At 43.2% G+C, this 21,255-nt stretch overlaps 1 protein-coding gene across 2 annotated transcripts in view; it reads right to left on the bottom strand.

The window, feature by feature from the left end:
• Positions 1 to 20,689, bottom strand: part of samd11 (sterile alpha motif domain containing 11) — a 53,111-nt gene extending 32,422 nt beyond the window's left edge. The window contains exons 1-3 of one of the 2 annotated variants that reach the window (XM_086214582.1): positions 19,328 to 20,689; positions 18,123 to 18,214; positions 6,644 to 6,819 (exon numbers count right to left, since the gene is read on the bottom strand). In XM_086214582.1, coding sequence (XP_086070708.1) covers positions 6,644 to 6,819; positions 18,123 to 18,214; positions 19,328 to 20,030 — 971 coding nt within the window. In that variant the 5' untranslated portion in view covers positions 20,031 to 20,689. The remainder of the gene's footprint in view (positions 1 to 6,643; positions 6,820 to 18,122; positions 18,215 to 19,327) is intronic. The other variant, XM_086214581.1, reaches the window with a different exon arrangement.
• Positions 20,690 to 21,255: the final 566 nt, after the last annotated feature.

The following is a 21,255-nucleotide window of genomic DNA, read 5'->3' on the forward strand; positions in this document are numbered from 1 at the left end:
ATTTCACCCTAAGCTTATCCCTGACCTGGTCAGCCCCGCTCCTTCATCCCTAACCACAGGACAGACGCACTGACCCAGACACTGCTGTGATTCATATGTGCCAACACTCAAAGTCTTATCAGTGAGTGTGCGGCATAACTCAGCCCATATCATAGTGCCTACATTTACATGGACAACTGATCTGATTCTAAATGTTTACATGAGTTGCCAACAGAATAGTCCACCTGTTATCTTTTCTTTTGTTATCACACACATTTCAAAATTGCACTCTACCGGATTTAGTTTGAATTTACACCGACCATGACCTAATCTGGTTAAATTCATTCAGAATACTGGTCACCTGGCAGTATGGGATTCTGTGTTGTCTGTCCCTGAACACACACTTCAGGGGTTTAAACTTTATGTTGTTTTTAAGGAGAATCTGCAAATATATCCTTCCCTCTAATCTGAAACATTCACACATCCACTACACAATTTGAAAAATAATGATACATCAGCCACTTGCACTCCACATCTGTGGAGTTTTTATGGATTAAAACACTGTCATATGAACGTGCGTGAATGTCAGTTTAAGACTGGAGTCAGCTTGTGAGAGTATTTGTTCTCACTTGATAACTTGACGTCTGCAAGCATGTCAGGTCAAAGCGACCGGTGAATTAATCAGGCATTCACTGACAACAGCAACAGGAGAATTGTTAATTTGCTCAACACTGTATGAGCTGATTGACAGATAGATCGATTTATTGAGTCCCCACCACAGATCTTATTAGGATGATCATGCCAGAGGAAGCTGTGCACGGTCATCCCTTTTATTTGATCTCAAAAGGAGGTAGAAGAAGTAAAAGGAGAAGAAAAAAAAATAGAGACGGACGCAATGCAAGAAGTTGCTGTACTAATGGTTGGAAAATTAGAAGAAGAAAAAAGAAAGCAGACAGCCAACCAATCTCTATGTCAAATTCATTGAAAGCGAGTTGTGAGTTATGTTTTTCAACAGTACTAGCGGTTGCAAGCTAACATTAGCCTAACGGCCAACAGTGTTTACCGATGCTTAGCAACACTGCCAGCTTATCAAGGACTGCTTTTTTGTTTCTTGCTCCATGTGGTCTGGCTCAGATAGTACCGATGTAATCATCTTGATTTAAATCCTAAATATCACGCGTGTTTGAAACAGTTGAGGCGGCTACGATGGATCTGTAACCAGCTCACACAACCAGATCATCTGGCCAGAAAACAGTTTCCAGGCAGCCTTGAGTTGACGATGTCTCTGCCATCATCGGAAGTGCTGACCTCAAAATGGCCTGATTATACTGTAGCCCACCACTGATCAGGTTAATATGTGAATATTGTGGTACATGAAAATTGCATAGTCACTGCAAATGAATAAAACCGTACTATGCAAATTGTTTTTAAATTTGTGTGAGGTGCAGACCAATAGGAGCTTGAATGCATTGCATTGTGAACTTTTATTTGCCACATTTTTTTTTTTTTTTTTTGCTGGTATCTAACTAGGGCTGGGAGAAATGGGGAAAATAAATCAAGATATTCAGAAGCCCCTTTTTTGCTATCAATATATATTTAAATATCAGTTTAGGCATAAGACATTGGGGCAATCCAATCTATGTTCATCCGATTGGTCCTTCATGGTAATGAAAAGCGTGATGTAATCATTTGCAAATGTAATTTTTATCTGCCATAGAAGAAATAATTTATGAGACATCTCGATTGCTACAGCATTTTAGCGCTGATTCATACAGCAAAAATGTGTATCACAATTTTTCAATATTGAAAAAACCTCAGTAGGATAGCATAGTTTGATAATATTTGATGTCTGAGGCTGCTCTTTTTCTCCATATATAACTTATTCATCAGTGAGTCATATGACCTATAGATCACTACTGATACCAAATATAGAAAATAATTGCCATATTTACTCAAGACAATACTGGACACGGCTAGATAGTGACGGCTGCTCAGGGAAATCAATAGAGAAGAGTTGTGAGGCGTTTTGAATCACACATCTCAACTAAAGAATAAAACTGGAAACTATTTCCATAAAAAGTGATGAATTCCATCTGCCACATCACTTGTGTGGGCTCTCTCTTTTGTTAGGAAGTGGTTTCACTCCCTTCTACCATTACAGTAGGAGTTACGATTCAGGACCGTCCAAACAACAAGAAAGGATTCTTCTCCTGGCACTGGAAACCGTGTCAGTATAAACACCCAGCGGTGCCCTGCTGCGGCATTGGCACGTGGAGCTGAGGTGGCGAGGCTGGAGGTCACAGTGTGTGCTGGCAGAATCTGGCAGCCCAGGCGCCCTGACGCCATGTCTCACACCACCACTGGGAAAGTGCTGACAGACAGACAGCAGGGACGTGAAGGTGGAGGAGCGCAGGAGGAGGAAGAGAGAGGGGTCACAAGCAGTGTGTAACATCTGGTGCTTGCAGGTTTACTGTGTAGCCTCCTCTGCTCTCCAGACAACAGCCAGAACACACAACTACAGCAATATTCAACTACTCCCAGGCAATATTTGACCGGCGCGGCTGAAATAGAAGAAACCAGTGAAGTTTCACAGATGCTCCGTAGCAAAATGTATTTCGTTGAGGAAATAAGCACGCTTAGCGATATATGAAGTCTAAAGAATGAGTTCAACCTATATTTATGATACATTTCTGTCTGGCACCTCAGTGCCTGTGAGTAACGGAGGCTCAACTGTCATGCAGCGCACAACTGGGAACCCAACAAACTGAGGATGTAATGCATAAATAAAGAAATAGATACATAAAGTTCACTTGGGTTTCACTTTTCATTGTTGATCCGTTGCTTCCCTGACTTGTAAGGCAACAAAGAAAGAACAGAAATATAAACTGTGAAGAGTGAAAGACCACCATGTAGTGTTCTGTGAGACCATACACCAATCCTCCCACATAGAACGACGCGAAAAGACGACAATAACCACAACTTCGTAAAATTGCTATAATATGAAAACAGGAAGTCACTTATAAACCTGTCATAGTGGATAACAAAACAACTGGTTCAACAATGTCATAATCTGGGTTGCACTTAATAATTAAACTTAGAAAATTTCATTCTGTGGTAATTCACGGACAACAGCTTATTGAAATTTCATTCACTGTTGGAAAAAAATTGTTACGATCTGTCAATGCAGTTACAGTCTTCTTTTCAGAATGTGATATGATTTTCTGGAACTTCCAAAGATCTTATTTTTACTGTTGATCCTCTGTTTCGACAAAAAAAAACAAAAAACTATCATCAGCTAAGTAAGGGAACAATCAAATTTTTTTCTCGTAGTCAGTGCCCAATAAGCTGCTAACGTGCTGTGACTTTGTTGCCATGGAAAACAAGTGTAAACAAGGCCAAAACTTTGCCAAGCAGAAAGCTCCTCGAGAAAGCCATAAAACCTCCTAGCTCACTAATTAGTGCTTCAGGGGAGAGCCTTTTTTCCAGTAATTTCACACTGTCCATGACCCCTTGCTGGCACTAAGCAATGACACAGTTGTTCAATAAAGCTAGAGGACAAAATGTCAAAAGCAATAGAAACACAGTAACTGGTATGGGTGCTGGTTATTGCTCAGATCAGCGCAGCCATTCACAAATACAAGCCGATGCTCCTACGTGAAAGGATGTGTTTTCATGCAGAGAGGTGGACTGTGAAGGGAAATTGAGAAAACAACGTGATAGTAAGTAGCAATATCTGATTCTTTAAAAATTTTATGAACGTGATCCTCTTCTGTTTGCATCGGATTTCCAACGCAGTCCTCCATCAGCATGAACCTGTTACAAACACTGGCGGAATTTTCCAACACAAGTTCCCTCAATGTGTCACTGGGGTAAAAAGCAGACACTTCAACCATAATGTATTTGTTTCGATCAGCTGCACTCTCTCCACCAGACAGCATGGCCTTTATATGAAGAGACCTTATGCTGGTCTAGACTACTGGAAAGAAATCCAGCTTTTACTCTGCTATTTATCTCTTTAGTCTAAAATAATATGAATGCATTCTTTTTTAATGAATGGATCGAAATTTAAAAAAAAAGAACCACGAGGAACTGCCTTGGTTTGTTTTGATGAAGGTTAATAATGGGTATGGTGGCGTTTCTTTTTCAAGAGGGCACAAGCTGAAAGGCAGACGTCAGCGGGTGTGACTTATAAAACCTTGGGTTGGTTGCTGGGTAATTACCCAAACTCTCCGTCAGCACTTTTCAATCAAGCCCTTGTTATCTACAACTAACTGAAACAAACACTAAAGAAGGCTTTGTTTTGCCCTCGAGTAAAACACTAAAATCCTACGTTACTGACATCAAATATTTAGTCCATGAAATGAAATCCATAAATCAGACTTAACGAATCCAAGACAGATCAGCAGCATCGATAGCAAGGTGATAATAAACTAGGTTTTGTTTTCACATTTCAGTTAGACACGTTAGACGCTGGTTTCAACTCCCTCGGGAGCTACAGTGTACACCTTTCTGTGCTGTTGTGATAATGATTACTTGGTTGTGGTTTGTCTCCCTTTAGCCTCGAGATACTCAGTACTAGTTGAGCAGGACAAACTCAGATCCATGAAGCACACACTAAACTGGTAATCTGGTAGCATGTAATAGGTTAAAGGGAGGAGGATCCACTTATAACGAACCTGGATGATGAGCTATGAAGGCATCACCTGTTGACAAAACCTGCAGCCAAAACCAGGAGTTGGCTCTCTGAACAAATGCAAGTCTCTCCTCCTCTCCATTGCGCAATGAGAAATTATAATGTCACCTGAAGTTAATTTGCTGCTTGAGCTTTATGTTGATATCAAATTGTGGATAAACCCTTGACACATGCTGCTTCAGTGCACCGATTAAAGTGCAGTTACAGTGAGCAGGTTGCCCTCCCTGATGATGTGTAGATGAGACAGCGCAGATACACTCATGTATACAGAGGCCCCTTATTTTTCACATCCATTGGCCAAATCCAATTTGTTAAGACCCTTCCACGACTAACTTACGAAGCTGCGGTCAATGGAAATCACATTTCCGTGATTGGACATCCCATTATCCCTTTCATCCAGACCTGCATCGGGGGATAAAGCAGGGCTGAGACGGATGCTCAGGACAGACCGGAGCTGCGGCTCCAGCAAGTCCGTCGCCTTTCAAAGGGTAAAAGCCTGACATATTAGTCATAAGTGTTCTTTAAATTCATTATCATCTTAACACGCCAGCGGCACAAGTGTCAGGGGGAGGGGAAGCCCTTTTAAATGAGGTTAGTGGATCCATTTAAAGCGTCACAGTTGGTGTGCTGTCCGCCGTGTCACACGCAAGTCTCAAGACATGAAAAACATCCCCTCCTGTAATGAGGCTGCACAAGCTGCTTATAATGCAGCTGGGGATTTTCTGAGGTTAATCAATGAACAGCTTCTGCATTATATCTGTCCATAGCCTGTCTGATTTCCGAATCATACAAATCTGTTTATGTACGCACCACGTAATTACAAATCCATGTGATGTTTATTTCAGATTTAAGTCTTGATTACACATGGATCAAAGTGTTCATTGTAAAAGGAGCGGACTTAGAGATAATCCATTTTTTTAAAGGCTCCACACAAAGTGTGCCGCATCAGAGAGAGGCAGCACTGTTGATTCATCTCAGTGAGAAGGCCTCAATGCGTGTGTTTGCATGTATGAGGATGTCCATACCAAGGACATTTCGAACCCACTCCATTGCACATTACTCCTAAGCACTCATCTATTATCGTAAAATTGTTTTGAGTGGTTCACACAAAAATGCAAAAATGCTTGATTTCATGAATAAATTAGGGGATTTTGTGAAAACAGTTAAGCTCTAATCTCAACACTTTCGGTTTTACGGAAACTCTCAAACTTAATAATAGCAGTTGCAAAACAAAACATTCCTGGAAGACATAGACATTTTTTTTTCTCCTGATGTGATGAAAGGAACAACATGACTGTGGCGGGCGAGGATTGTTTATAGATACATGTTCCTCAACAAGTCTGCTTTGTCATCCGTTATGAGCAGATCAAAAGGAGCAGAGATTCAGACCCTACCAACGTCACAATAAATATTTCGTACCTCTGCCAACAAGGTGCAGTGACATACAATGAAGTCATCAAGACTTGAAGTACAAATACGGCGGTGACTCAGGTGACTCAGTGGTTCAAGTCAAGACAGATACACCCAGACTTGGCAAGAAAAACAGAACACAAACCGACAAACCAATTAACACTTTCAAGGCTCATCCTTTCAGAGCAAAAGCCTTACGAGTATTTTTTGGAACAACAAGTCTGTTTCTTTAACACCTCAAAATTATCCTCAAATTACTTTAGATAACAATGCTACACAAAGTCTGAAGTGACAATTTTTCTACAAAAAAAATGTCTGTTTGTAGACGATATGAAGAAAAGCAAACAGCACACCACTTAATATTAAAGTATTTTTCATTAAACCTGCATTTTTTGCACTACACACATGTATTATCAGGCACGATACAACCAGACAATATTCAACAATATGTATCAGCACTGAATACATGCATTAAAAATGTACTGGTATGTGATATTAGACCCAAATGACACGAATCAGACCACACAGAAGCCACAGTTACAGAAGTTACAGGAGCCTCACCTCTTTCTCATTATACTGTAATGCAACTCGTCCTCCTGCTTGATGTGGGCATGATCGCCACTGGCCCGCTCGCTGCCTTCACTGTCGTCACTGCTGAAGATAGAGGCCAGCTCCTTCTTGGGTACCCGGTTGGGGGGCAGGGGGATTGTGCGTTTCTCAGCCAAACGCCCACGGTTCTATACAACAGGGCACAAAGAATAGAAGGCGCTTAAGCAGTGGCACTCAGCATTCTTAGAACCCACAGTAATAAGCACTACATGAGGGTACATCTGTGGTGGTGGTGGTGGTGCTGCTGCTGCTGCTGCTGCTGCTGCTGCAACCTGCAGCTTTTCTCTGTTTGCTTGTGTTTTTCTTGTTAGACTTTCTTTGATTAACTATCAAACTGTGATATGTGATTCTTTATTTGCTTGTGTTGGCATTTATTCAGTAGATTTTTCGGGTTTTTTTGTATGTGGCAACATATACAGTGTGGATTTTAATGCAAATTTATGTTTTTTTCTGTTTATAATAATAACAATAATAATAATAATTAACAGTCGTAGAAAGAATGCATTAACGTTTCAATTTTGCATAAAAACATAGCATTGCAGCAATAGTGTGACTAAAACAACACTTTTATCTGTAAGACTGATGTTCAACCTCCAATCATTCAGTCTTGTTAATTTATGGAAGTGTTTCTCCTAATTTTATGTCTTATACTGATGAAAAACCACTGTAAAACCACTGGCAGGTTTCCTTTAGTAGTTTCCGCCATGTTTTCTGTATGTGTCCAGCTGATATCACTAATTGTCTTTATGAGGTCATCTAGTCATCTGCTCCAGACACAACACTGCCCCTCTGCAGACTTCTGGAAGATAGCAGCTTGTTTCAGAGAGGATGAAATGAGGGGCAGCATGGAGTCAGTATAAGCTAACAAGGACTTTATTAAAATGAAAATCCACTGAAGCTGCTCCAAAATATAAAGATAGAAATAATGGGTAATGTCTGGATATATTGTGAAGGAGTTTCCTTTTGGATTCTTTCACCAACACCAAGCACAGAAGTCCTGTTCACCCTAAAACCAAATGTTGTTTTCTCTAAAACCAAAGTGATGGGTACAAAAGGTGGTTGGTTTTTGTTTATTTTGCTGCCATTAGTAAGAGGAGAAATGTAGGGATAAAGAGGAGAGCGAGGCCCCAGGGGCGTTAGGAAGTGAAGCTGGGCGACCTTTAATGTGACCTGAAGAGGTCACTGCAGATTAGTACGGTCCTATCACAGGCAGGTTGTGGGTGTGTGTGTGTGTGTGTGTGTGTGGGGGGGGGGGGGGCAGTAGAGGTGATGGGAGCAGGGAGAGAGAGTAGATGAGATAGAGCCAAGGGGAGGAAATTGTAAGAGAGCAAGGGAATGGAGAGTTATGGAGTAAAGTTAACATGGAAGAGACTGAGAGAAGATGTGGGATTTGTACAAGAGGGAACAGAGAAAAGGTGAGAGAAACTACTGAAATAAAAGAGACTGTGGTGATTCAAAACATGAGAGAGAAAGTTCCACTAAAGGAAGGTCTGTCCGGTGTGGGAGCACACTTGGATTTGAAACTATATTCTCCCTCTCGCTCTCGCTCTGTGTGCCTACATCGCTGCTCTTACTCCCGGACGCCTTCAAGCCCTCCAGCAATCCCTTCCACCACACGCAACCCCACTCTTCACCACTCCTCCCCTCTCCCTCCTTCCCTTGCTCCTTCCATCCCATGAGGCGCAGCAGCATGAGTGGCAGGCGGGGGCAGGAGGAGGGATTTGGGGGCTCCTAGCCAAGAGGCAAACAGGTGCAGCCCCTCTGGAGGCTCTCAAATGGCAAACATTAAAAAGAGTTGGGGGGAGACAGAGAAAGATGAAAACATCCCCCAGGATGAGCAGGCCACAAAGTTCTGCGAAAAAAAATTTCATTTTCTTTAACTGAGAGGAGGGTTTTCTCCCTTTTGTCTTTGCTCCAGTATTTGAGGACAGTGGATAACTTTCTGATTCTTCTGCTGCTTCAGCATGGGGCCTGGTTATAGGAAGTGAGAGCTGGAGCTCTGGCGAGGTGTTTAGAGAGAAATCAGGAGCGAAACATCACGTCAAACACACAGGAACAGCAATCACACATCTGTTAAATAGAATTTCTCCATCTCAAAGTCCCTTTATTGCTCTGTTAACGTGCACTGCCCTTTGCCTACACACAAGTATACACATTCACTCACACACAAACACACACCTGTTCCTGTTCTTTACAATCCCCCACCAAAGCAGGGGATTTTTCATGGAGCATGCAGGCGATATAGCATGTAAAAGAATAGCAAATCTATGGTTGTGTACTGAGTGTGTAGACAACCACCCACATGGCCGTGACATACCCAGTCTGACAGCCCCCCAGCCCCCCCCCCCCCCCTCTCTCTCCTCTCCTCCCGGAAAGCCCCGATCCTTTCTTTAGTGGCACTGACGCAGAACTGGGGGTGAGCTCCCACTGCTTCCGGCAACACTTCCGCAGCGCGGGGGAGGGCTCTCCGAAACAACACATGAAGCAAAACACACCCCTGGCTGCCCACGTAGGAGTGCTTAAAGGAAGGAAGGGCGCCTGAACACTGAGGCTCGTACACGCACACACAAACACACTTGTGTGTGCACAGAGCCGCGGCAAACTTACTGTGTGTGGTCAGCCTCCTCTCAGCCATGGAAAAAAGTCTCTCATAAAAGTCCCACTAAAAGCACCTCTATGAATATCGCCTCCCACGCTTTCTGTCTGACGGTTGGGAGCCAAGAAATATATCTGGGCTTCACATTTAGATGATAAAAAAAGAGACACACAAACACGTGCACATACATAGATGAAGATGCAAACACATAGAGGCACACTGACCAACTTATGACAGATTCTACACATTATTCTATTAAAATGTGTGTGTTTTTAGCACATGAAAACATCAAGAAAGACAAATAACATCTTCTTCCAAATTACAGATTATCATAACTTGATGCATTTCCATTGGATATAGTATTTATTCTGAGAATAATTATGCAAACTAGGGAGCACAAACCACCACCAAGGAGGTTATGTGGCTACAGAAAATGAACATAGCATCATCAATAAGTTAATCACTTGACATTGTAATATTACAGATCTTTCCATCAAGTGTCAACATAATCCGTCCACTAGTTTTTTGAGACACCCTGCTAGCAAAGAAACAGACACAAGCTGCTGATCTCGTGGCCTCGGCAGAGATAATTTATCTAAAATGTTGATTATTGTATGTTTGGCTGAAGTTCAAACAAAAATGGGCATCAGTACTGCAGGTGCTTGTCTACAGATTTACAGCTTTACACAATACACAACTCTACACAACACTGCTGACTGTGACAAACATGGCTCCTAACTAGACATCATTCCCTCCCATTCATCTCAGCATTAATCTTGTCTAACTGATCTAATCTTGTAGTCTTGAATTCCTCAATATACAGTGGCGCACGAACAAAAAATCGTTTTCATATATCACATTGTGCCAGTAGGAACGATGGCTACATTGCAAACAAACAAACATAGCAACTGAGTTCATAAACTATATAACTCTTCGCTAACTCGCTAACACCATCTGACTGCTAGCATTTTGAAAAACTTTTTTTTTTTATTTGAGTCTCTTCACTAGAACCTCCAGTGCTTCCATGTGTCACTTCTGGTCACGTAGAGCTGTTTTGGTGGTGCTTTGGAAGGTCAAACTGAGGTCATGGTTGCTATAATATGAGTTCAACACTCAGTGGCAAACTCTAGTGGCGCCCCACATTAAGGGTAGCGCTTCTGCCTAGCTGGGCGTCGCCGCTCTCCACATAGAAAAAACAATGGCGCAATGCACAGAGGTCTCACCACTGATCATGTGTGGGCCGCATGAAACCAAAATAGAACTTTTCTCTCTTATTACATATTTTTCGGACACACATTGTAAAAATACTGTCTGCTTGTTTGTTTGCATTTCCAGAATCACTATTTGAAACAGCATTCAGAAAAATGAAAAGTCATGAAAACTGAACTGAAAGGTTGGGATCTGGTGTGCAAATCTGAATGTTTAGTAGAAAGTAAATTACTAAGAAGCATTACTGAATTGCGACATGATTGAACGAATCTCGAGTATTTCGCTTGTGTTGTAGGGTGACGTGATGGAAACACTGTAAAGGTCAAAAGAAGTTAAGATTTCTCTTGATAGGGTCCTTAGAGGGCTGAAAAGATGCTCTCATACAGCTTCAGTGAACATGTATGTTTGAGTACCAAAATAACAGTAGTCTGGGGACTACGTGTAGAGAAATGTGCTGACATTTGTGCCTGACATGTTTCTCTAACTCATTTGTGAGGCAGCTAGAATATATAATTTTTCATAGTGTTTGGTTGGAAAGCAGCAAAATACTCTTGTAATTAACAATAGGGGATAATATCACAAGCAAGATGGTGAAATCCAGGCAGGAATTATACAGCAATCAGTCTCTGAACATTTATTTCAGTCTTCTAAATGCCCTCTTGCTGGAAAAGGGGACTAATAAGAGTGTTTTTTCCCCCTCTCCTTGCGTTATTTCCTGAAAGGTGCAGTGCCCTGCCGCTGGCTCCAACTAGCATTAGCAAGCACACACCCACACACAAACACAGACGCACACACAGCAGTAGCCGCCCGTGACATTCCTGCAGCTGCGGCGCTCTCTCCCCCTCGCACGCGCCCCCCCAGCAATCTCCCTGGGGGACGAATGCCTAATGAGTCACGCGCCTGTCTGCCGTTACCTCGCTCTGTGTGTGTGTGTGTGTGTGTGTGTGTGTGTGTGTGTGTGTGTGTGTGGAGGCGGGATGGCGGGCCGAGTTGGCGCGAGCACTTGGGGAAAGGGGGAGGGGGAGTGAGGAGACGACAGAGAAGGAGAGAGGAGGAAAAAAAATGTGCGTGAGGAGGGTGGGGTGAAGCGGTCATTACCACGCTCAAACAAGAGCTCTGAAATCAGGCCAAAACAAACAAACTGTCTGCTTGTTTGCGTGAGCCGGGGACCCAGTTCATCACAAAACACAAATTACAGATTCAGTCAAGTCCCGGCACCTTATCTTTGACTCCGACACATGGACAAACACGGATGTTGTCACAGGTGCACCTCTGGAGGGTGATTAGCAGCAAGTTTGTCAAATTGTGATTGCTCATTATGCAAAAGTGACTGGTACAACCTGATTACTGTGAATAATCAGATTCAAATAATGAGTTCGATCTGTGTGTTTTCAAGGATCACCGATTTCCCGAGTAACCATGATAACCGCAACGATTTCTGTTTTTTTTTTTTAAACTTCGAAGGATATTTGTAGGAATATGCAGTCGTCTGTATAAAGTGTGATATCGGTGCTATAAACATGGAGGAAATAAAGCGACTGATATGGTTTCACTTCACTTTGACAAATTCACGAGAACCAAGTCTATGGGGTTAGTTGTGACCGAGAAGTTGTTTTGCTGTTACCCCCCACTCCAACAAGGTTTTTTTTTTCCTTTCTAGCCACCAGCCGCTGCCATGTCACAGATTTTTTTTTTTTTTATAGAAACAGCAATTTGTACCCACTGTAATTCCTGATACCTAGTTCCTGATGTATGTGGAGAGTCAAAAAGTGAAATAAATCAGACGATACCTACGAGAATGGCTGTGAACAACCTGCTGATAATGTAACTAGTAAGAAGTTGGACTAATATAATGCACAGGTAGAGTATAAATACCACCAAAGCAACACTCACCAAAGGCACAAAACACACTGGAGCTGCTGTTCAGTGTTCATTTATGCAGCATCTGATCCAATGCCATTTTTCCATTATTGTGCAAAACACATTAATTTATGTATATCGACACTCACTTTCTCTGTACTCACTATCCAGGGAGAGAATATATACATTTATACTCGATATATGTTATTGTTGTGGTAAACCAATTCCACTACAATAATACCCACTTGTTATTCATTCCCTATAGCCTAATATTTGATTGATAGATGACTGTCTGCTGCTTGTGTGTCTGCTTCGTGGATTTATGAAGATGGATCTGACACAGCATCAGAGGAGGGGCCTCAGTCATTCCTATGAATGCTGCCTACTGGGGCATGAAAAAAACGGCTTCTGAGTATGAAGGAAACACTCGTGTGCATGTCCTGGGCCACAAAGGAAAATACAGAAAACGCACTCTAGACTTTCGCCATCCAAACCCTCTCACTTCCAGTTTAATCCTCCATTAACTTCAATGGGGCTAAACCGATTTTAAGCGATGGCTCTTCCACACTTCGAAATGTTATTAGATCAAACTACGATAGTTAGTTGAGCCAGTCTGCGGCGTTATGAAGCCAAAAAAAAATGTATCCATAATTTTAAAGCCGTTTCTTTCTGGTGTATGGAAAAATCCTTTTCAGGCCAAAATGCATCCCTAGACAGACGCCATACTTGTAATTACACAGTTTGGCCACTATGCAACACTACCTCCACTGTCGGCACGCTTTCTGTATCTTATCTCATTGTCTTGATCCATGGATCTGCCTGCCAAATCGTCTGTATATATTAAATATATAAAAGGAAAATATGTACTGTGCTTTTTATACATATTTATAATGATGTGTTTAACAAAAAGCCCATGCAACCTTATGTTAGCTGCATGTAAGTCATATATTTACGACATTTTCTGCAACGTCAAAATGGAGAACATTCAAAAGACTGTCTATTTTTGAATTTTTAGAGTTTCCAGAAATCTTGACCAGCAAGGTAACATGAAGATATTTTTGTTGCACAATTTCAAATGGACAAATCACACAGATGGACAAACTGATGATATATAACTGGAGACACTACTGATCTCAGCTTTATTCTTCAAATTTAGTGATTTAGACAAAAGTTACAGTAAATTATTTCCTTCAAGTATAAAATTGTGATTGATGTCTAAGTGCAGCCTTTGTGGCTCCACAGGCTGTGAATTGTTTCATTCATATCATACAAAGATCTTTCCAGAATTAAATGTGCTTTAATATCAGGCACCAACCACATTAAATAAAATGTCTAATGATTACCAAAGTGCTCGGGTACATGAATCTAATTCTGGATGCGTGTGAGTGTGCGTATGTGTCTGTAAAACTTTGTTGTTCATGGCTGTGTGAGTGTGTGAGAAAAAAAGAAAAAAAGTGAGAAAGCACTGTGGGGCGGACAGGCATGCGACCAAGCCCCCACCTCCTCACACACAAACGTGCACACGCGCACACACTCATGCTCTCCTGCACCCTCGGCCCCCACGCGCTGAGCCGAGCGGGCAGTTTCAGTCCAGTGGAGCGGCACAGGGCGGGGGGGAGCTGTGAGGGGAGGTGGGGAGGTGCACAGAGGCTGAGAGGCGGCGAGGTGGGGACTGCCGGGGTGGCGCTGGGAGGTCGGTGGCGGTGCAGTCAAGCGTGCCAACGTGCCTCTCACTCTCCCCTTCCCCTCTTGTCTCCCTCTCTCACTCCTTCCTCTTGCCTTATTCTCTGGCTGTGTGTGTGTTTGGATAGGACCACTGAGGCCACCGCAGGGGGGGCTTACAGACAGGTAACAGCACAGGGCAAGTGGAGGCAAGGCCAAGGTTGACGTTTGAATATTAAACTGATGTTTTCTATTGTTCTGACCACCTCTGGAGTCAAAAATTGACCAAGAAACACAATAAATTCAACACAGGTTATAATAAATGCACTTGGAAAAACTAACTACTGACACATCTGCACTATTAAAACTCCTCCTCTTGAGACTATTCACTGACAACTTCACATTCCTTCAATGAAATAAAATATCTGCAATAATTCTAAAAGATGAGCAGCATTGTGGAGGAAACCCTAGATTCCCCTCATCTGCCTCTAACCTTTTTCATACTGACTATAAAACAGCATCTTATATGATATTATTATTAGAATTATCAATCAAAACTTATATGAATTACCATCTGCAATTAGAACATCTACTCAGCCGAATGTAATTTCCATTTACATCGATATCAATCAAGAGGTACAAGTGAACAAATGAATGAATTTCAACCTGTGCTCATATACAGAGTGTGTTTGAGCCCACTGGTGAATGTATGAAAGTAAAACTAAGACAGTGTAGGGGTGTCTGCAAAGGCCCGCCTTATGTGACAGAGCGAGACTGCAACTATCAGAGGAAATCACATGGCAAAAACACACACACACACACACACACACACACAATGTTAGGAGAGAGGGTTTTCAAAACAGTGCCGTAGGCTTTGTCGTGATAAACCAAATTTGGCTAATAGACAGATGCTCCAACTTATTTAAGTTGTTTTTTGATAGGGTCACCACTGTAACACACACACACACACACACACACACTAAGGAAATAGTGGATACCAATTACAGCCAATGATTTTGCTAAATAACTGTTTTTTAATCTGTCAAAGAAAGAAAAATAAATATTCACATCTGTTTACTACTGTGCGTGTGACCCAAATTAGAATTCATATTGATCGCAATCAGCGAGTTAGACGTGTGGCCAATGCACACATCATTAGAGTCTCACTTTGTGTCTGATTTGTCTGATACACAGAGAAACACACAAGCACAGATACGCCCGACACAACCACAGTTGTGCGCTTCTGAGCCAATGACCGATTCCGGTGTTACCATAGCAACGTCGCCTCAGTAGCATGCATGCACACAAACATGTAACACCTCAAATTGAGAGAATAGTAGGTAACTGATTTGTGAAGACTCCATCACGTAACAGCTCAACTTCTACAGGTGCAGCTGAATTTGAATTCAGCCTCTTGGAGAAGTGAAATGCCAAGAGATCGACCATAAGTTTGAGGCAAAAGTGTGTGGGTATGAATACAGATATTTGTGAGTGTGAGTGTGAGCAAATGTGTGTGTGTGTGTGTGTGTGTGTGTGTGTGTGTGTGTGTGTGTGTGTGTGTGTGTGTGCGCACGCATATGTGTGTTTGTCTAATTCAAGTTTGCAACAGGGGCCCTTGATTGGAGGAGGTCTTTATGAGCCAGAGGAGGGGACTGTAATTTCCTCCCGGCCTCCGCTAGTTCCGCTGAAATAACAGAGCAGAGGAAGCCAAGCTCTCCCGGGAGGAGACACACACGTACAAACACACACAGCCAGCAAGTCAGCCAGTCATCGTGCATGGGCTTACAAATAATCACAGACAGGCACACATCGAGACACAGATTAAAAATGAACAGATAAAACTGCTAACAGCTACACTACGTGAAGCCTGGCAAAGAGGGTCCCCGACACACAGAAAAAGCAGCCATCTAATAACTTCAAGGAGCAACTCATCAATCGGTTAAACCTGCCAAGAAAGATAAATCATTAAGCACCTATTATCACGTAATATCAAGCTTAATAGAAATGTAACACACTTTGACAGCTAGTTATCAGCAGCCCATCAATCACAGAATGATTTAATTTCAGCCAGTGAATAAACAACATCATCGACATATTTAAATTCTAACCCGTTGAGTGTGACAACGGTTCAGTGTGTGTCATGTCGTTACAAACAGCCTGCGCCTTGGCTGACACTGCAAATTATCTTCTATGAGGTCTGAACAGGCAGGTGGAACGTCTTCCTACCAGCTGCACTTTTTATGATCGCTTGGCTCATGCCTATAGCGAAACAAGATCACTCAAAGTTCAGCCGTCAAACTTTCAAAATAAATGTCTGCATGAGGTAATTTGTGTCAGTAGGCAGGCATATAGCGGTGTGTGTGTGTGTGTGTGTGTGTGTGTGTGTGTGTGTCTATGTGCGAGTGAGAAAGTAGGAAAGGAAGGGAGAGCTCATCAGTGAGGGAGTGCTGGCTGCCATACCCCGAGGGGAGTCAGAGGAGAGAGAAGGAGACGCCAGTAGAGGCCATACAAGTCCTGCTGCCTTCCCTCCTCTGCCTCAAATCAAACTGCCAACTTACTTACCGTGTGTGTGTGTGTGTGTGTGTGCGTGCGTGCGTGTGTGTGTGCGTGCGTGTGTGTGTGCGCGTGTGTTTGTGTGTGTGTGTGTGTGTGAAAATGTATGCAAAAGCGTCATGGTGGTATTCACTTGGTGGGTTAGACTTGAGGCTTCACCACCAGACAAGAAAAGGAAGTGAGGAAGAGAGAGGGAGAAGGCTATAACAACAACCTTAAGGCTCTCAAATCCCTGCTTACGTCAATAACAAAGTTCTACTCCGTCACAGCTGCGACTGAAGTCAAACCGTACAAGCCGCAACAAGCCAAAAGTCAATCACTCTGATATCTGTAATGAGCCTTAACATTCAGGTCTTTAAATCCGGTAAAAAACAAGACATCTGTTTTTCCTGCCCCCCTACCTCCCTCAGGTAATTCATTTTGGCTGAACCTGATGTGTCAGGGTACAGGTCTTCATTCTTGGCTGTGAAAAATGTCACCAGTTTACCTGTATCACTCAAACACCTCCGGCTTATCAAGCCCGCCTTTGCCTTGCGTGCCTCACACACAATAATCAGCAGTAGCCACGCTCAGTAGCTTGCTAAGCCTCTTACACCCTTCCCTCAAGATTAGTGCTTGGGAGCGACAACAGATGCGCTCCGTGGTGATAAAAACACACACACACACACACACTCTCTCTCTCTCACAACCCACCACACCTGTGTGAACAGATTTGGCGACGGTGAGCCGGCAGTGTGCTTGCTCAAAGCTCTCTCACACACACAGTGGTGATGCCGTAATCGTGACACACCTGCAACGCCTGAAGGTTTGGCACGGTGCCTATAGCCAAGCCCCGAGGGAGGACAAACAAAAGTTCATCAGCCAGGTGAGGAGACTGATTCAGCGGGACAGGGAAGCCCCACCAAAGACACCTAACATCAGACAGCAGCACTGGACAGCTCAATGTCCCTGAATAAAGGGCTGTTTGATGCCATGTGAAAGGCTGAAAGTGGATTTGGTATTCATGCTGAGAAAAATTACCATCAAATTTGACATGTTTGCCTGTAGGGTCTTCACCATCAAGGTTATAAACAAAGACGATGCTGCGACACACGCACACACACACACACCCTCAGATTCATGCAACACCAACATTGCATTTAAATTCAAAAAAGGTACAAACAAATGATAAAGGATAACTTTAGGAGACGTAATTGTAAGGTGTTGTGTAACATACAGATTGGAACCCCTTGGAGGCAAATTTGTTATTTAAGGCAATGGAAAGAACATTAACTTGATTTAACATAATAACCAAGTAGGGACAAGGCTCTAAGCAAAAATTGCTATCAAACTATAAAAAAACCCACACATTATGAGTAATTCACCAGTAAATGTGTCAAAGCTGCGTGCATTGTATCCCTTTAGAAATCAAACCCTTAAAGGTGACAGTGACAACTACAGCAGCTTCACAACTTCTAAACTTTCAAACAAGCTGTCCTCCAGTCAAACTTAATCTATAGTAAACAAAGTGACAGTGACACACGTGTGTGACAGAAAAGAAATTAGTCTTACCACTGGGGAAGAAATTCGACAACCAGGACAATCACAGATTGGAGGGTGCACTTGTAAGATTCCTTTTGACATAAGGGTCTTGAGACTTTTTCCTGGAACAAATAGAGAGGAGACAGCTGTAGAGTAAAGGACAGATGATGTACCAACCACATGAGAAGGCAGTAAAATCCATGACACATCATGTGATAATACTGTAGCATTTCGGGCCCTTGTCTTCAACCCATCATCTGAAGACTTTGAAAGGAATAAAACAATATCCAGAGACTCAAAAATAATGCAATAACCTGAGTAGTAAGTGAGCGAGTGTACCTGCAGACAGCCATGACTCACGGCTCTCTGGGTGTTGCGTTGAAGTTGGATTCTACCTGCAGTCCAGTGAGCGCGCCGAGCCAGAGAGCCTACTGTCATCTGTCTATTGGAGTCAGGACGATGTTCAACTATTTGGCTACAATTTTTGGCCTGGGGGCGACACCCTCCCCGCATATATCTTCATGTGTGTCACTTCTTCCCGAGTAATGTCGTGTGCGTGTGTGTGTGTGTGTGTGTGCGCGCGCGCGCGCGCGTTGAGATAATGCTAATGCTTTAAATGTCAACACACACACAAAAATAGCGGAACATGATCGCAGGCTTGATGGTGACAATGTGGCTTGAACTGAAAAAAGTTTACAAAATCATCTCAAGAAATAAAATCAATATTAAGGTGAAATTATCATAACCTTCTACTCAATACGCTACAGTATAATGTTGGGAAGATGATGCTACACAATGTTCTTAAACCTAAAATCAAATGCGTAAATGTGTCGACCACCACGCACAAGTGCAGCCGCACTTTGCTAAACCTTCCACCCAATAATCACCAGAGAAAAAAAAAGTAGGGCTACTTCAGCAGTCACACATCACATTATCTGAGTATTAATGTTGTTCACCTCAGTCCCGGAGCAGAACACTGCCGATGCCCCTCTTTGCTGTACGATCGCTGGCCAAAACTCTGTGTCACAGCCTCGGAGGGCTGGAGGATATGCGCCTTTTCGCATCCGTCTCCTTACGCACCGACTGCTGTAACTAACCCTTTCACTCCAAAACTCGGCGCCAAACCACGGACACCCAAGTTTGTACCACGGATAAGAGACAACTACAAAGTGATAAATACACGGCGAGGTACTACTTTATATCCAGGAACAGTGAAGACAGACGGCCGTTCTTACCTTTGTGTCTAATACTCCGTTTCCAGTCTTTGGCGGTCTCCCGTCCACTGACGAACTGGAACTCGTTGGGTGTGAGCCACTCGCCCCTGTATTTAATTGAAGGTCCCTTACTACCTTGACACAGTTTGTTAATATAAAGCAAAGCCTTGTTTTCGCCGCACTCCACCTCGATGCACGGCTCCCCGTTGTCAAAGAAGGGCTGAAAGTCCGGGATGGAAGAGAACCTCTCCAGCATTAAGTCGTCCGTGTGATGGTGGAGGTGCTGGTGATGCAGCGCCGAGTCGTGGAGCCCCAAGTACGCGCGGTGATGGGCGAAAATGTGGTTGTAGGGCGGCGGATGCGGGGTCACCACGGGGATAGCGGTGGCATTTAAAGGGGCCAAGTATTCGGACTGGTTGAACGCAGTCAATGCCATGTCGTCTCCATCCAGCCTCTCCTTTTTGATGGCAGGCATGTTAGTGGGAGCCGAGCGCCGGTAACAAGTGAAAAACTGCTCGCCCGATCCAACTTGAGCGTCCTCTCCGCCTGTGAGTTGGGCTGACCCAGACTTGGAGACGCGCCGCTTGGTTTTACGCAGAGACCCCGTGTCGCCGTGAGACAGCGGTCTGCTGAAGTTGCCGGATAGATTCCCATTCAGTAGTTTCCAGCTCACAGCGGCGGCGGCAGCGCTCTCCGCCAGCCCTACAGCTCCTACCTCCCACATTTAATCACACTCGCTCTGTTAATACCTGACATGCTGGGCAGCTCTGAGCCCCGGACATGATGTTACCTACGGTGATCATTACCAGCCACACGCGTCCGCCTCTTTGGGGAATTAAGATATAATTTAGTTAGAGGCGGTTTTGTTATGCAACCTTACAGAGTGCACTTGTGGGGAGTTTACATGTGCCAAATATATGGTAAATGTTGTTGTTTTTTTTAATGATATAAAATGCGGCATCAATTAGTCACCTAAACATTTCAGGCGTCATATTCTTGCGTCGCCTTTGCGCAATTAAGGTTAATACCTTTGAAAGTTTGTAAGGAGTTGTTTTTTAAACCCCTGTGAGTGTCGTTAGAGTCACGCAGAAGTTCACAGACCCAGACCAAACAAGATTTGCACTCTCTGCCGCTTCTCAACTTGGCCCATTTAAACAGCGGAGGCTCGGCGAGACTCTCCGAGCAACAGGGGGTGCTGCGAGGGACGCCGCTTCAGGGCCTCAAATGGAGTTACCGTCATTAGCGAGCATGCATAAGGAAGTTGAAGTCCACCCACGCCAGCAGCTATATCAGAATGAAGGATATACCAGCAATTTTTTAAATAATATTCACAGTACGATGATTAAGTATTTTAAAGTTTAACGTCAAATCTTGCTCCCTTAGACATGTAATAATTCTATATTTCTAAAGCTCAACAATAATAATTCAGGCTCTAAACCCTTTCAAAAGACAGTAACAGTATCAATGAATTCAAAAATTCACATTTGTTCTTTTCATATGAAGTCAAACAGAAAGATCAACCCTGTGAACAAAGACATATTCTGCTTGGCCACCAGAACTATCCATGACATCAGCTGCAGGTCTGTGGGTGTGTCTCAGTTCTAACATCTATTTGTTATAGTCCACCTACACTGACACCATCGTGTCCCTGCTCTACCAAAACACACCTGCTGCGGCTGCTTCAGTAAGCTGCTGCTAAAACAACTCGTCTGTGTTTGCAGAGCAGTCAGTGTTAACCCCACCTCCTCATGACGCCTTATATTAAGTTATAGTTGGACAAAAAATTAAATAAAACACTTGAAAAAAGCTGTTACATTTCAGGCTTTTTAAACCTTGTCTTTTAAAGAATGTCGAGCTCTGGGATACATGTTGACAACCAAGTGCAAAGTGGAAGGACATGTGCTTTTGACCCTTGTGACCTGGTTATGTCCTAAATGAGGATCCATTGG

The sequence above is a fragment of the Aulostomus chinensis genome, chromosome 9, assembly GCF_037954235.1.
Source record: "Aulostomus chinensis isolate RoL2024-O1b breed Wild chromosome 9, RoL_Achi_v1.0, whole genome shotgun sequence".
Classification (NCBI taxonomy): domain Eukaryota; kingdom Metazoa; phylum Chordata; class Actinopteri; order Syngnathiformes; family Aulostomidae; genus Aulostomus; species Aulostomus chinensis.